This window comes from Hyla sarda, chromosome 3 (assembly GCF_029499605.1).
Source record: "Hyla sarda isolate aHylSar1 chromosome 3, aHylSar1.hap1, whole genome shotgun sequence".
Classification (NCBI taxonomy): domain Eukaryota; kingdom Metazoa; phylum Chordata; class Amphibia; order Anura; family Hylidae; genus Hyla; species Hyla sarda.
In genome coordinates this window covers 299,601,655-299,617,092 of record NC_079191.1, presented here as the reverse complement: position 1 = coordinate 299,617,092, position 15,438 = coordinate 299,601,655, and the positions used below count along the sequence as shown (strand labels likewise).

At 42.0% G+C, this 15,438-nt stretch overlaps 1 protein-coding gene across 4 annotated transcripts in view; it reads left to right on the top strand.

Moving 5' to 3' along the window:
• The window catches only part of LYST (lysosomal trafficking regulator), a 1,083,863-nt gene that overhangs the window by 583,700 nt on the left and 484,725 nt on the right, over nucleotides 1-15,438 (top strand). For all 4 annotated transcript variants that reach the window (XM_056566940.1, XM_056566939.1, XM_056566938.1 and 1 more), the window contains exons 28-29: nucleotides 3,920-4,111; nucleotides 8,148-8,287. In XM_056566940.1, coding sequence (XP_056422915.1) covers nucleotides 3,920-4,111; nucleotides 8,148-8,287 — 332 coding nt within the window. The remainder of the gene's footprint in view (nucleotides 1-3,919; nucleotides 4,112-8,147; nucleotides 8,288-15,438) is intronic.

The window sequence follows — 15,438 nt, the reverse complement described above, 5'->3', positions numbered from 1 at the left end:
ACACATAATAAAGGGTAAAAAACTACATATACACCCCCTTACACTTGTACGGCAGGGTTTCCAAAATGGAGCCTCCAGCTGTTGCAAAACAACTCCCTGCATTTCTGGACAGCCACTAACTGTCCAGAAATACTGGGAGTTTAGCAACAGCTGGAGGCACCTTGTTAGGGGTATTCTACGTCAGTGATTCCCAATGTCCACCCCTATGCAATCCCTAATTTAGTCCTTAAATGTGCATGGCACTCTATCATTTCGGAGTCTTGTCGTATTTCAAGGAAACAGTTTAGGGCCACATATGTGGTATTTCCTTACTCGGGAGAAATTGCACTACAAATTTTGGGGGGCTTTTTCTCCTTTTACCCCTTATGAAAAGGAAAAGTTGGGGGCTACACCAGCCTGTTAGTGTAACAAAATAAAAAAAATTTACACTAACATGCTGGTGTTGCCCCATACTTTCTATTTTCAAAAGCAGTAAAGGGAAAAAAAAGACCCCCAAAATTTGTAACCCAATTTCTCCTGAGTACGGAAATACCCCATATGTGGGCGTAAAATGCTCTCCGGGCACACAACAAGGCTCAGGAGTGAGAGCGCACCATGTACATTTGAGGCCTAAATTGGTGATTTGCACAAGGTTGGCTGATTTTACAGCGGTTCTGACATATACGCAAAAACATAAATACCCACATGTGACCCCATTTTGGAAACTACACCCCTCACAGAACGTGACAAGGGGAATAGTGAGCTTTAACACCCCACAGGTATGTGACAAATTTTCATTAAATTTGGATGGGAAAATGAAGAAAACATTTTTTTTTTCACAAAAATGCTGGTGTTACCCTAAATTTTTCAGTTTCACAAGGCAAAATAAGAAAAAAAGCCCCCCAAAATTTGTAACCCCATTTCTTCTGAGTAAGAAAATACCCTATATGTGGATGTAAAGTGCTCTGCGGGTGAACTAAAATGCTCAGAAGAGAAGGAGCGTCGTTGGCATTTTGAAGAGAAAATTTGTCCGGAATTGAAGGCAACGTGGGTTTACAAAGCCCACATAGTGCCAGATCAATGGCACCCCATATGTGACCCCATTTTGGAAACTACACCCCTCATGTAATGTAATAAGGGGTACAGTGAGTATTTACACCCCACAGGTGTCTGACAGATTTTTGGAACAGTGGTCCGTGAAAATGATAAATTGTATTCTTAATTTGCACAGCCCACTGTTCCAAAGATCTGTGGGGTGTAAATACTCACGAGTGTAAAAAATGAAGATTTTTAATTTTCTCCTTCACTTTGCTGCTATTCCTGTGAAACACCTAAAGGGTTAACACACTTACTGAATGTCATTTTAGATACTTTGAGGGGTGCATTTTTCGGAATTGGGTCATTTGTGGGGTATTTCTAATATGAAGGCCCTTCAAATCTACATTAAAATTCAACTGGTCCCTTAAAAATTCCGATAGAAAATTTTGTGAAAGATTGGAAAATTGCTACAGAACTTTGAAGCCCTCTGATGTCTTCCAAAAGTAAAAACGTGTTAACTTTATGATGCAAATATAAAGTAGACATATTGTGTATGTGAATCAATATATAATTTATTTGGAATGTCTATTTTCCTTACAAGCAGAGAGCTTCAAAGTTAGAAAAATACAAAATTTCCAAATTTTTCATAAAATTTTTAAATTTTTCACCAAGAAATGATGCAAGTATCGACGTAAATTTACCACTACCATAAAGTAGAATATGTCACGAAAAAACAATCTTGGAATCAAATTTATAAGTAAAATCATCCTAGAGTAATTAATGCTTAAAGTGACAGTGGTCAGATTTGCAAAAAATGCTCCCGTCCTTAGGGTCATAATGGGCTCCGTCCCAATGGGTTAAAGTCCCATACAAGTCTATGAGAAATAACTGCATAACTTCTAAACTGCTGGAGATATTTCGATAATACTTGGTCACATGTTACTTATATGTCAAATAAAAATATGATAGTTAAATTAACCCCAAACCTGCCCCCGTATGTGAATGATGGGGTTTTTGTTTCAAGTCCCATGCAAGTATAAAGGACTTCTTGTACCTTACTCGACAAGCTCCTTACTCGGTAAGCCACACCCTCCTTGCATACTATGTCCCATCTGACAAAGAAACGCCCACCTTTTAAGCCACACCCTTTTTATTTTCAGATTACAACATCTTTACAACAACGCAGCCCCACCTAAGGTCGGGATATGAGGATTACAAATGAGGATTCGTTTCGGGGACGGGATATGGGAATGGGATATGAGGTCAGGATATAGGGACGGGATATGAGGATGGAATATGGGGACGGGATATGAGAAAAAAAAATGAGGACAGGATATGAGGTCAGAATATGAGGGGATTTTGGGTCGGGATATAGGGTCAGGATTTAGGGACTGGATATGAGGACAAAAGCTTCCTCCTTTGTTGCTTTTCCTCCCCCACAAGGATAAGGTAGGATAAAACCGGCAGCACCGGGTACTCAGCTAGTATATACATATTTTTTTTTTTGGTTCTCCGTAGATTTTGTGGTCAAATGATTGATGTTATTACTCAGTAAAATTTGTAGCGTAAAAAATAAAGTCCTCATATAGGTCTGTAGGTTGAAAACTTAAAGTATTATGATTTGTAGAAGGTGAGGAAGAAAAAACAAAAGTGCAAAAATGAAAGTCCTTAAATCCATTAGTCCTTAACGAGTTAAGAAAACTCTCCATCATCCCAGCTGTAGCACCCTCCATTTTCTCTTTGCCTTGCAGATTTGTCATCCCTGTTCCCAACTTACTCCATCCTGTTCCTTTTCCCTCTTTCCCGCCTGTAATTTTTTGCCCCATCATTGGTACAGAGCTGTTGTAACAGTAAATATCAAACCTCAAAAATGATCTGTCAGTTATCCAGCTATAACTATGAATCTCAAAATTAACAAAAGTTAGTACAAAGTTAGTAAAAAAGTCAAAATTAACAGCAATATTTCTGCTGTAATATTGGGTGTTGAGGTACACCAAGATTAGTCACTAATCCAACTATAGGGAGGAACCTGAATTCACACGGATTAGTTCCAATCTTCTAATCACAGTAATGTCAGGCCCGTCGCTAAAGGACAGGCAAACCAAGCAATTGCTTGGGGCCCTGAGCTGGCCTGGGGCCCCAAGCAGAGCCGGTGCTGGTTGTGCTTTCTGTAAGGCTGCAGCCGTCTGAGCGCTCTATAGAGAGCCATGTCTATTTTGCTTGGGGTCTATTTAGCTTGGGGCCCCCAAATTTCTTCAAACAGCCCTGAGTAGTGTCTGTAAATATCGAATAGTCCGTGACAGTTTAATTGTAACAGTTAATATCAATATTTCCACTATGGCTGCCTATATCAAAGTTTGCAGGAGTTTATATCAGCCTGGCCATTATGATCAGTGGTAAGTTTCCAACCACCCAAAGACTTCAGAAATAATATATACCAGAGGTTTCAGGGTTGCATCTCACACTTTGCAGGAATTACTTATAAAAACATTGGGGGAGATTTATCAAAACCTGTCCAGAGGAAAAGTTTCCCAGTTGCCCATAGCAACCAATCAGATTGCTTCTTTCATTTTGCAGAGGCCTTTTTAAAAATGAAAGAAACGATCTGATTGGTTGCTATGGGCAACTTGGCAACTTTTCCTCTGGACAGGTTTTCATAAATCTCTCCCACTGTGAATAGTTGATTATGAACACAATAAAATGTTGCATCCTGACAAATATATGAACATAACTTTATGTAAGTATAACAGTTGGATATTTCTTGAGCTTATACAAGCCAGTAAACTGCACGATTTACAGCAGGATTGTGTATTTTACTTATTTCATGAACAATGCAAGAATTTGAATAATACATTATTTATTGTTTTATTATACAATAAAACATTTTTTTTTGCCTTTTTAGGTACACAAAGGTTATCTTTTGCACAGTCCGACCCTCTTCTAATTACTATGCGTTCATTTGCAAGCAGTGAGCTTACAGAACTAATGCACAGAAGAATGAGTCAAGAAAATCAAATAAGAGCTTCTGAATCTGAGTTTGTACAGAGACTCCAGAGGCTGACTGTTCTTGCCGTCAACAGGCTTATTTATCAAGGTATACGTGGTTTTTATGATTTTATGAAAGTTAATTTATAGACAGCAATGAGAAAACAGACAGTATACACTGGCGCTTATTTAATAATTTGATACCCTAATGTATTGCACATCATTTATTTAAAAAAAAAAAAAAGGAATAATTGTGATACATTTGAAACTGTTTGATTTTATTTTTGCATAAATTTGTCAAAAAGTAGATTACCAATTTGTCCACAGTTGCTGTTTACATAGCCCTGAGTAATTTAAAGGAGAAGTCCCACATAGGAAAATTTACCCCGTATCCAAAGGAAGGGGATAATCTCTGATCACGGGGGGTTCCACCACTGGGACCCCCGCGATCAGACATTTATCCCATAGCCTTTGGGTAATGTAAGTTGCATTGTATTGTATTTGCATACGCAATAATTGAATACAATAAAGTCTGTCACTAAGGGATTTTTGCTTTCCTCAGCATATAGTTTACCAAGTTTGCGCTCTCTCTCTCTCTCTCTCTCTCTCTCTCTCTCTCTTTCTCTCTCTCTTTCTCTCTTTCTCTCTTTCTCTCTCTTTCTCTCTCTTTCTCTCTCTTTCTCTCTCTTTCTCTCTCTTTCTCTCTCTTTCTCTCTCTTTCTCTCTCTTTCTCTCTCTCTTTCTCTCTCTCTCTCTCTCTCTCTCATGAATATGCAGTTAAAACATGGAGAGCTATACAGCCATGGTGTAATAGATGCAAATGTGAAACTATGAAACAGTGAGGCACTTAGCTTGCAAATTTATATACAGTATGTGTGTATATATACAATATGGGGGGGACCCATCAACCTATATATAGAGTACTTTTAAGTGTATTTTCTTGCGCATTTATATTTTCTGCGTTCTTTTTGTGCGTCTCTTTTGGTGGAACTTTTTCTAAAGTTGTACCGTAGAGCCTTTTTTCATATAGACATGGATTTATCAACTGCGTTTTTTTTTTTTTTTTTGGACGCACAAAAAGAATGCTTGTCTCTTATTTTTTGCGCAAATATATACCACCTCGAAGGACACGTACCAAAGTGTCTATTTTCCCACAGTAAGGACTGCAACTCCCATCATGTACAGACTCTGCCCATGATGGGAATTATAGTCCAGGGGTTGAGGTCCAGATCGCAGCAGGTCATTATCCAGAGACCCGCTGTGATCCACATTTATTAACTGTAAAAGCCGGCGGTACATGCGGCTATACTGCGCTGCCACCGGATGTATACACTGTCATAATTCATAATCCCCGCCGCCGGAACACGGGAGCTCTGCTTGGTCAATAGCTATCTACCAGTCAGAGCTCCCCTCTCCCAGCGGGGATTATGAATTTAAGAACTGTACGTAGGAGTGTGCAGCACAGTGTAGCCGCATGTAGCGGCTTGTATAGTTAATAAATGCGGATTGCAGGAGAGTGAACTGCAGTGATCTGCCAATGGACTACTACTCCTATCATGGGACAGAGTCTGACCCATGATGGGAGTAGTTGTAGTACCGCAGCGCTGCTGAGGGATGGCACTAGCACATCCCCCTGCTGCCGGACTTTTAGGACTACTACTCCTATCATGGACATACTCTGTCCATGATGGGAGTTATAGTCCAGGGGCTGAGATGCAGATCGCATTGGGTTATTCTGCAGAGACCCGCTGTGATCCGCATTTATTCAAATAACAAGGCAGCGGTACATGCGTCTACAATGCACTGCCCGCCAGCTTCTATATATAGCTTTCATAATCCCTGCCACCGGGAAAGGGGAGCTCTGATTGGTCAATAACTATTCTCCAATCAGAGCTCCCGTGTTTTGGCGGAGATTATGAATCATGTCAGTGTATATAGGAGCGCAGTGTAGACACATGTACCGCCGGATTTTTAACTTAAATGCGGATTGCATGAGATCATTCTTAGGCGATCTGTTGTGATCCGCATTTATTAACTAAATTAACGGCCTTACATGCATCTACATCGCGCTCACCGACGGCTCCTATATACAGCTGTCATAATTCATAATCGCCACCGGGAGACGGGAGCTCTGATTGGAGAATAGCTATTGACCATTCAGAGCTCCCCTCTCCCGGCGGCAATTATGAATTATGACAGTGTGTATACAAGTCAGCGTTGCAGCGCGATGTAGCCGCATGTACCGCTGGCTTGTTAACTTAAATGCGGGTCTCTGCAGAATGACCCGGTGCAATCTGCAGTCTGTCCATGATGGGAGTAGTAGTCCTAAAAGTCCCGTAGCCGGGGGATGTGCAAGTGCCATCCCTCAGCAGCGCTGTGGTACTACAACTACTCCCATCATGGGACAGACTCTGTCCCATGATAGGAGTAGTAGTCCAAGGACAGAGGGACAGATCTCTGTTCACATTATGCATTTTGCATAATGGGAACAGAGCCTTTCTGGCAGTGTGTTCCCAAACAGGGAGACTCCAGCTGTTTGTTAACTACAGCCCCCATGATGGGAGTTGTAGTTTAGCAACAATTGTAGGCTCCCTGTTTAGGAACACACTGCATTATGTGTGCTCTTCCCAGGGGAGAGTAAAAATAAATAGTACTAACCCATATTTCTTGTTTTTCTTTTCTTTTCATTTCAGATACATGAATGCGGAGGGCTACATCAGATTTGGTGGACTGCAACAATGACCATTTTTTCTTTTTTTTTTTATTCAATAAAATGGTTAATGAGAGCTGTGGGGGAGTGTTTTTTTAAACTAAAAAATGATTTTCAATGTGTCTTGTTTTTTATAATTGAATTTTCAGGCTTATTAGTGGAAGCAGTCTTATGGACAGAATCCATTACTAAGCCAGGGCTTAGCGTTAGCCCAAAAATCAGCTAGCGCTAACTCCCAGTTATTAACCTGGAAGAGCCGATACCAACAGGCACGGAGCATCAAAAATGGCGCTCCTGGGCCTAGGCGGTAACAGGCTGACGTTATTTAGGCTGGGGAGGCCAGTAACAATGGCCCTCGCCCGCCCTGGTAACATCAGGCTGTTGCTGCTTGGTTGGTATCTGGCGGATACTGAAAATAGGCGGAAACCTATGCATATTTTTTTTTATAAATAAAAAGTGTGTGGTTCCCTAATTTTTTCAGTATCAGCCAGATACCAACCAAGCAGCAACAGCCTAACGTTACCAGGGTGGGCGAGGACCATTGCTACTGGCCCTCCCCAGGCTACATAACGCTAGCCTGTTACCGCCTAGGCCCAGGAGCACCATTTTTGATGCTCCGGCCCTGTTGGTACCAGCTTTTCGTTGAACCCCTGTGGCAGTGGGTACCGGGGTAATAATTGGGGGTTAGCGCTCGCTGTTTTGGGGCTAACGCTAAGACCCCACCCAGTAATAGATTATGTCTACAAGACTCCTTCCACTACTAAGCCTGAAAATTCAATTACAAAAAAACACAACACATTGAAAACATTTTTTATTTAAAAAAAACACTCCCTCAAAGCCCTCATTAACCCTTTTATTGACATTAAAAAAAAAAAAAAAAGCTGTTCATCATCGCAATCCACCAAATGTGACATAGTCCTCCGCATTCACGTATCTAAATTTTGAATGAAAAAAAAATAAAGTTTAGTACATTTTTTGGTTTCCATACACCAGCAAGAAAAAAAACACAAGAAAAACTGACAAAATGCAGGCATTTTTTATGATGGACAAAAACCCACAAGGGAATCCTGGCCTCAAAGCAATAGAACAAAATCCCTACGTCCACTTTTCCTGTGAAGTAGAGAAGGGTGTACGGCAGAGCGAGGGGGGGGGCGTTTCTATATTTGCACAAGATTTATCAAAGGACATGCACAACCTTAGTAAATTATGAGCAAGAGTGTACAATAGACAAGAAGTGTAAAGGGGTAGAACTGTGTCTACAATAGACACATATTGATGAATCCCCCTATGTGTGTGTATATTTTTATATTTCTGTGCTAGTGGGTAAGACATAAAATGCATAGTGCCACTCTTCATTTCAGTTAAGATAATTCAATGTGTAGATGTCAGTAGATGCATTTAATGAATATTTTTGATTTAAAAATATTTATTTTAGATATGGAAGAAGAAAAAGGAGACTCAGAATTAAATTTAGAACCAACTGAAGAGGAGTTACAGTTGAATGTTTCCCATGTTAAAAATGAATTTCAAAATGAATTACTAAGAATCTTGATCGAAGGGATTATGCTCTCAGTGGTATGTATTATATTCATTTTTTAATAATGCAACACATTATTTTCTTTCTAATTGAATTTTTTATATTTATGCTCCATATTTTCACACCCAAGCAACATTTAACCTTGTGCCTAGATCAAAGTTTAGGCCTCACCATCCAATCTTAGGCCTCACCATCCAATCCGTCAGCAAACAAATATTACAGTGCAGCACCAGACACTTCTGTGCAGTGTTTATTTATAACTTATTGTAGTGCTAATCAAATACCAACAGGCAATGCACATAATACCCCTCAATTTGCACCAAATAACATAGTGCACCAAAAAACACAACTCCAATAGTGCTAAAGAGATACCACAGTTGAGCACAAAATACTTTCCAGTAGTGTCCAACAAATACCACAAGGCACACTAGCAATTTGCAATATTTACAGTACTCCATTATGATAACAATAATAGAACTCAATAACACAGATGGAACAGATTTGCTTACAGTACTAATGCAAGACTGTATAAATGAAATAAGCTGCATAGATGGATACCCATTCAGGGTATCTCTTGGTCTCCTTGAGAATTGGACTTGTAATGAAAGTTCATATGACAAGGGGCTTGACGTTGAAGCTGCAGATAAATCCATGGATGTGACAATAATCAGCATTGTAGCAAATAAGGAGGGTTAAAAAATAATCCAGGATGATCCTGTGAAGATTTTCGAACAGGCCCGAACCTGTACATCACTATCATTGCCAGAGGCCACAACATTTCCAGAAGCACTGTTGGGCATCCTGACCATCCATTCTACAAGTAATCAGAGTTTCTATGGAAAATAATCTGACACGAGTCGAAGGAAGAGCGTTAAAATCCCTTTGAAGTGATATGAACATAGTCATAAGGAATGCTGATAAAGGGGGTGGAGTTGTAGTACAAGATCGGAAGGACTATATTTCAGAAGAAAGGAAAATCATATCGGACGAAAGCTACTACCAGGTCCTAGAATCGTATCGCACAAAAGAATATTTAAATTCATGTGATACATTGATCAATGAAGCGCTAACAACTGGAATAATTATGAAAAAGGAGAGAGATTTCCTGCTTATCTGACAATCACAAACACATTTTTTTTTTTAACCACCTCCCGAAGGTGCCAAAGTCTCTGGTAAACCCCACTGGATGCCCTATTATTTCAGGTATTGAGTCAATAACATGTAATATGTCACAATATTTGGATGTGCTCCTTCAGCAATTTCAGCAAGTTCATACTTAAAGGATACCCCCACTGTAATAAATATACTGAAAGATTTCAAGTGGGAAAAAAAGGATACAGGTTGGCCATATTAGACATCATGGGTCTGTATTCAAATATCCCCCACAACCTTGGGATAGGTGTGGTAGCTTTGATTTTGGAGGGGGACCCCACAATGCTGCCTGAACAGAAGTTCAGAATCAATAGCATAGAATTAATTTTATGACACAATTTCTTCAAGGTTCACTCACAGCTGTATCTCCAGTACACAGAGACCACCTCGGAGACGTGATTCGCTCTGGCTCTTGCAAATTTCTATGAAGGTGCCCTAGAAGATGAACTAATATATTATCCACCTGTGGATTGGAAAAATTTCAGGCAACAGAGCCGGATGATAATGGAGAGTCTAACGGAAAAAAGGCTATCCTAAAAACTTAGTACAAGCCGCATACAGTAAGGCTATGCAGGAGAGAAAAGATCCAATAGAAAAAATAGGTACAAAGTAAAAAAAAGTCTTCATAGAAACAGAAAAATCTTGGAATTTATGGGTATAATTTTATCGCAAGTTATGCAGCATCGCATGGGAAGATGCCGTCAGTTTAAAAAAAAAAAAATTGGAACATTTTACGGGGCAACCCCATCCTAAAAGACTAACTACCCTTGATCCCACATATTATATACAGGAGAGCCAATACACTGAAAAACATACTGGCCCCTAATCTGTTGCAGCAGTAAAAAGAACATATAAAAAATAAAAAAAAGGAAGGAATAAATGGTTCTTTCAAATGTAATCATCCCTCATGCAGATGCTGTATGATTATGGTTAACAGGGCCACTAAAGTTTATAGACGAGCCACAAAAGAATTTGCTATCAGATCCACAGCTAATTGTGCCTCATCTTTTGTTATTTATTTGATGGTGTTCCTGCCGTTAACAGTATGTGAACAGGACGATCAAATAATTCCGCAGCATGGTCAACAAACACCGGTACAATGTTAATCACAGCTTTGAGCAACATAGTGTGTGTAGGCAAGCCACGGAAGCTCACGGAAATGATTTCTCCGAATTTTCTTTTATTATTGAAATAACTGAGGATGTTGCAGATCAGTTTGATAGGCTAAAAAAAGGAAAGCCTATTGGACTTTTTGGCTGAAAACTAGAGATGAGCGAAGTTACAGTGTTTTGATTAGTCACGAACCTCGGGTCTCGGCGGTTGCTTACTTTAGCCTGCACAAATTAGTTCACCTACCTTTCAGGTTCTTCAGTAGGCAGGAAAAGGTGGAAACAGTCCTAGGAGAGTCTCCTAGGACTTTATCCACCTTTTCCAGCCCACCAGAGCACTTGAAAGCTGAACTACCGTATTTATCGGCGTATAACACGCACTTTTTAGGCTAAAATTTTTAGCCTAAAGTCTGTGTGCGTGTTATACGCCGATACACCCCCAGGAAAGGCAGGGGGAGAGAGGCCGTCGCTGCCCGCTTCTCTCCCCCTGCCTTTCCTGGGGTCTAGAGCGCTGCTGTCGGCCCTTTTCACCCCCTGGTTATCGGCGCCGGGGGAGAGAAGGGGCAGCGGCACCCATTGCCGGCGCCGCTGCCCCGTTGCCTCCCCCCATCCCCGGTGGCATAATTACCTGAGTCCGGTCCGCGCTGCTCCGCTGCTCCAGGCCTCCGTCGTGCGTCCCCGGCGTCATTGCTATGCGCTGAACGGCACGGCGCATGACATCAGAGCGCCGCACCGTGCATAGCAACGACGCTGGGGACGCACGACGGAGGCCTGGAGCAGCGCGGACCGGACTCAGGTAATTATGCCACCGGGGATGGGGGGAGGCAACGGGGCAGCGGCGCCGGCAATGGGTGCCGCTGCCCCTTCTCTCCCCCTGGCTGTCGGCGCCACTTCTCTCCCCCTGGCTATCGGCGCCGGCACCGATAGTCAGGGGGACAGAACGGGCAGCGGCGCCGATAACCAGGGGGTGAGAAGGGCCGACAGCAGCGCTCTAGACCCCAGGAAAGGCAGGGGGAGAGAAGCGGGCAGCGACGGCCTCTCTCCCCCTGCCTTTCCTGGGGGTATATCGGGGTATACACGCGCACACACGCACCCTCATTTTTTCATGGATATTTGGGTAAAAAACTTTTTTTACCCAAATATCCGTGGTAAAATGAGGGTGCGTGTTATAGGCCGGTGCGTGGTATACCCCGATAAATACGGTAATTTATGCAGGCTAAAGTAAGCAACCGCCGAGACCCGAGGTTCATGACTAATCAATCACTAACTTTGCTTATCTCTACTGAATACTATGAATCCTACAGGCCTCAATGAAATTACAGACAGCATATTAGATTGAATATACCCATTATTTCTTCTTCTCAATTTTTTTTTTTATATTTAGTAATTTTCTGTATTTTATTGTCAAATAGTGCAATATGCCACCGTCACTGTCTATTTGAATAGTCACTCACCTTGAGTAGCTTTTCCTTATGTGGCAAGATCCTTATTTGAAATTTTCTTGATGATTATTTTATGAATATTATGAAATATTACATGCAGTTCTTGCTGCTAGCTTTTACGGTTTGTCAAGTATTGTCTTATTTACTATCAAGAATTATATTCTAAGAATTCTGTAGCTTATTTTAATACTTATAGTCTCACCCAATATTAGTTATTTTTTTAATAACAATATAACCTCATTCATTCCATGTCATCCATTGTCCTATATACCTAGTATCGTGTACAATCATCCATCTTTCATCATATATTCTGATTATCAAAGCATCTTTCATCCAGGGCATTAGATAGATTCCAATAAATACTTCAATGTAATAAATAGCGCTGGCCCAACAGCGCTCCTATTTCTATAAAGCCACAGAGCCAGCTGTGTGTCTCATAATTTTTTTCTTCATATTCCAAGTCACAACATGCCCTTATACATTTGTTCTGGGCATTCAATATTCTGTGCACAATATAAGGGGTTTGATTTTAACGTACAACCTCTTATAATATATCTGTTTTCTTACTGATTTTATGTTTTATTCTTAGTTTAGTCATTGGCCAATAGTGATTGTCATTTAGGTGCCATCTTTGGAGTGTATAAAAAGCTAGTTTGTTTCAAAGTGTTGTGTTATTCTGCTCTTTGCACACCTGATGGTGTTTTATACCCTGAAATGCCATAGGTGTTATGTAGCTTGTTGCATATAATAAAGTGTTTGTTGCAAAGTAATATTAGCCTTAGCAAGTCATTTACTACAGAGCGGTTCCTGCGCCTGAAATCTGGGTATTTTTCTTAATCAATTGTCTAGCATCCACGGTCTGTCAGTGCATGCTGGGAGATGTAGTTTTGCAACAGCTGGGGTATTTTTGGTGGCAGAGGCAAGTGTAATGCTTGCATCCGGTGTTTGTGAATTCCTAATTTAGGCCTCAAAGAAGCATGGAGCTCTTGGAGCCCTGCCGTATTTCAAGCAAACATATGGGGTATTTCTGTATTCCTGAAAATTTGTTAGAAATGTTCTCCTTTTATCCCTTATGAAAAGATAAAGTTGGGGTCTACACTAGTATGTTAGTGTAAAAAAAATTTTGTTTTACACTAACATGCTGGTGTTGCCCCATACTTTACAGAGGTAAAAGAAAAAAAAGACCCCCAAAATTTGTAACTCAATTTCTCCTTAGTACAAAAATACCCCATATGTGGATGTAAAGTGCTCTGCGGGTGCACAACAGGGCTCAGGAGTGAGAGCGCACCATGTACATTTGAGGCCTAAATTGGTGATTTGTACAGGGGTGGCTGATAGGTACAGCGATTCTGACAGTTTCCTATTTTGGAAACTACACCCCTCACGGAAAGTAACTAGAGGTATAGAGAGCCTTATAGAGAGGGGTACTCCGCTGCCCTGCTTCTGGAGCTCCGCTCCCCAGAGTCCGGAAGTTTATTGTTCCAAACGCTGTGTGCGGGCTTCCATGTTCAGGGCCGCCCCTCGTGACGTCAAACCCACCTTCTCGTGACGTCAAGCCCGCCCTCTCGTGACATCCCCTTCCCATAGACTTTCGTTGAGGGGTCGGGCGTGACGTCACAAGGGGCGGCCCTGGACACGGAAGCCCGCACACAGCGTTCGGAACAATAAACTTCTGGACGGTGGGGAGCGGAGCTCCGGAAGCAGGGCAGCGGAGTACCCCTTTAACACCCCACAGGTATTTGACAAATTTTCGATAAAGTTGGACCTGAAAATAAAAAAAATAAGTTTTGTTTTTTTTAATAACTAAAATACTTATGTTAACCCAAATTTTAAATTTGGGGTAAGGACAAGGGGTAATAGAAGAAATGCTGTTACAAATTTTGGGGGACTTTTTTCCTGAGTAAGGGAATACCCCATATGCTGCTGTAATGTCCTCTGCAGGCACACTACAGGGCTCAGAAGAGAAGGAGCACCATTTTTCATTTTCACATCCCACTTAAATGAAAGTTTATTAATAACCTGTAGAGTGTTAAGGCTCACTATACATATACACCTCTTACTTTCCTTGAGGAGTGTAGTTTCCCAAATAGTGTGCCATTTGTTTTGTTATCTTTTTTTTTTTGTTTTGTTTTTTGCTGTTCTGGCACCATAGGGGCTTCCTAAATGCGACATGTCCCCCAAAAACCTTAAAATTTGCTCTCCAAAATCCCATTGTCGTTCCTTCCCTTCTGAGCCCTGTAGTACTCCTTTTGTGCATTTGGCCAACAGATTGGACGCCACAATCAAACCAACAGGACACGACTAGGTCAGAAATAGCCAAATGTAGAAAAGGGGGCATCTAGTCTACACGACAATGAAGTTGGTTTACTCAGGCCAATGGCCAGAAGCCCAACAGTGTAGCCCTGCTATTGATATGGGAGACCAACACAGATGCTGCCTTAAGGAACCATGACGTACGTGTACGTCATGGGGAATTCCGATCCCCGCCGGGCGGGCATTGGACAGAGATGCCTGCTGAAATCATTCATCAGGCGTCCTGTGCAAATGCCCGGGGGGAGGGTGGGGGGTGGTGTTGGTTTTATCAGACCCCCCCCCCCCCCTAAATCGCAGGTGAATTCACACTTGAGATTTGCGTGATTCTGGGTCATACGGTCATACGGGTCTATGGTGACCCGGTAAATAAGGGGGATCGGGGTTGTCCAAGACACCCACGATCCCCCTGAAGGAATATGAGCGAGGTGGCAGGGGTGCCACCCCTCCTATCCCTGCTAATGGTTGTCAAGAAGCGACGACCAATAGCAGATCAGGGGGTTAACATTCGGTTTCCCTGTTCTGCCCACCCACAATAGGCAGGGCAGAACGGGCAAACAGACAGAGGACCGGCACCGAAGATCCACTTACCCATCCGACGGCACTGGGCGACGGGGATCGGCGGGCGGCAATGTCATGCGGCTGGCTCCCTGGATTCTACGGAAGACGGGGAGTTGCTTAGCAACGTCTGGAGGGCTACAGTTAAAGACCACTATACAGTGGTTTCTAAACAGTAGCCCTCCAGATGTTGCAAAACTATAACTCCCAGCATGCCCAGACAGCTATTTGCTGGGTGGGCATGCTGGGATTTGCAGTTTTGCAAAAGCTGGAGTGCTTCAGTTTGGAGATAACTGTGCAGTGATCTCTAAACTGTAGCCCTCCAGATGTTGCAAAATTGCTAATCCCAGCATGCCCAAACAGCAAACAGCTGTCTCGGCATGCTGGGAGTTGTAGTTGCGTACCTCCAGCTGTTGCATAACTACATCTTCCAACATGCACTTCGGCAATCAGTACATGCTGGGAGTTGTGGTTTTGCAACAGCTGGAGGCACACTGGTTGCAAAATAGTGAGTTAGGTAACAGAACCTAACTGAAATTTTTCCAAACAGTGTGCCTCCAGCTGTTGCAAAAGTAGAACTCTCAGCATGCATGGTCTGTCAGTACATGCTGGGAGTAC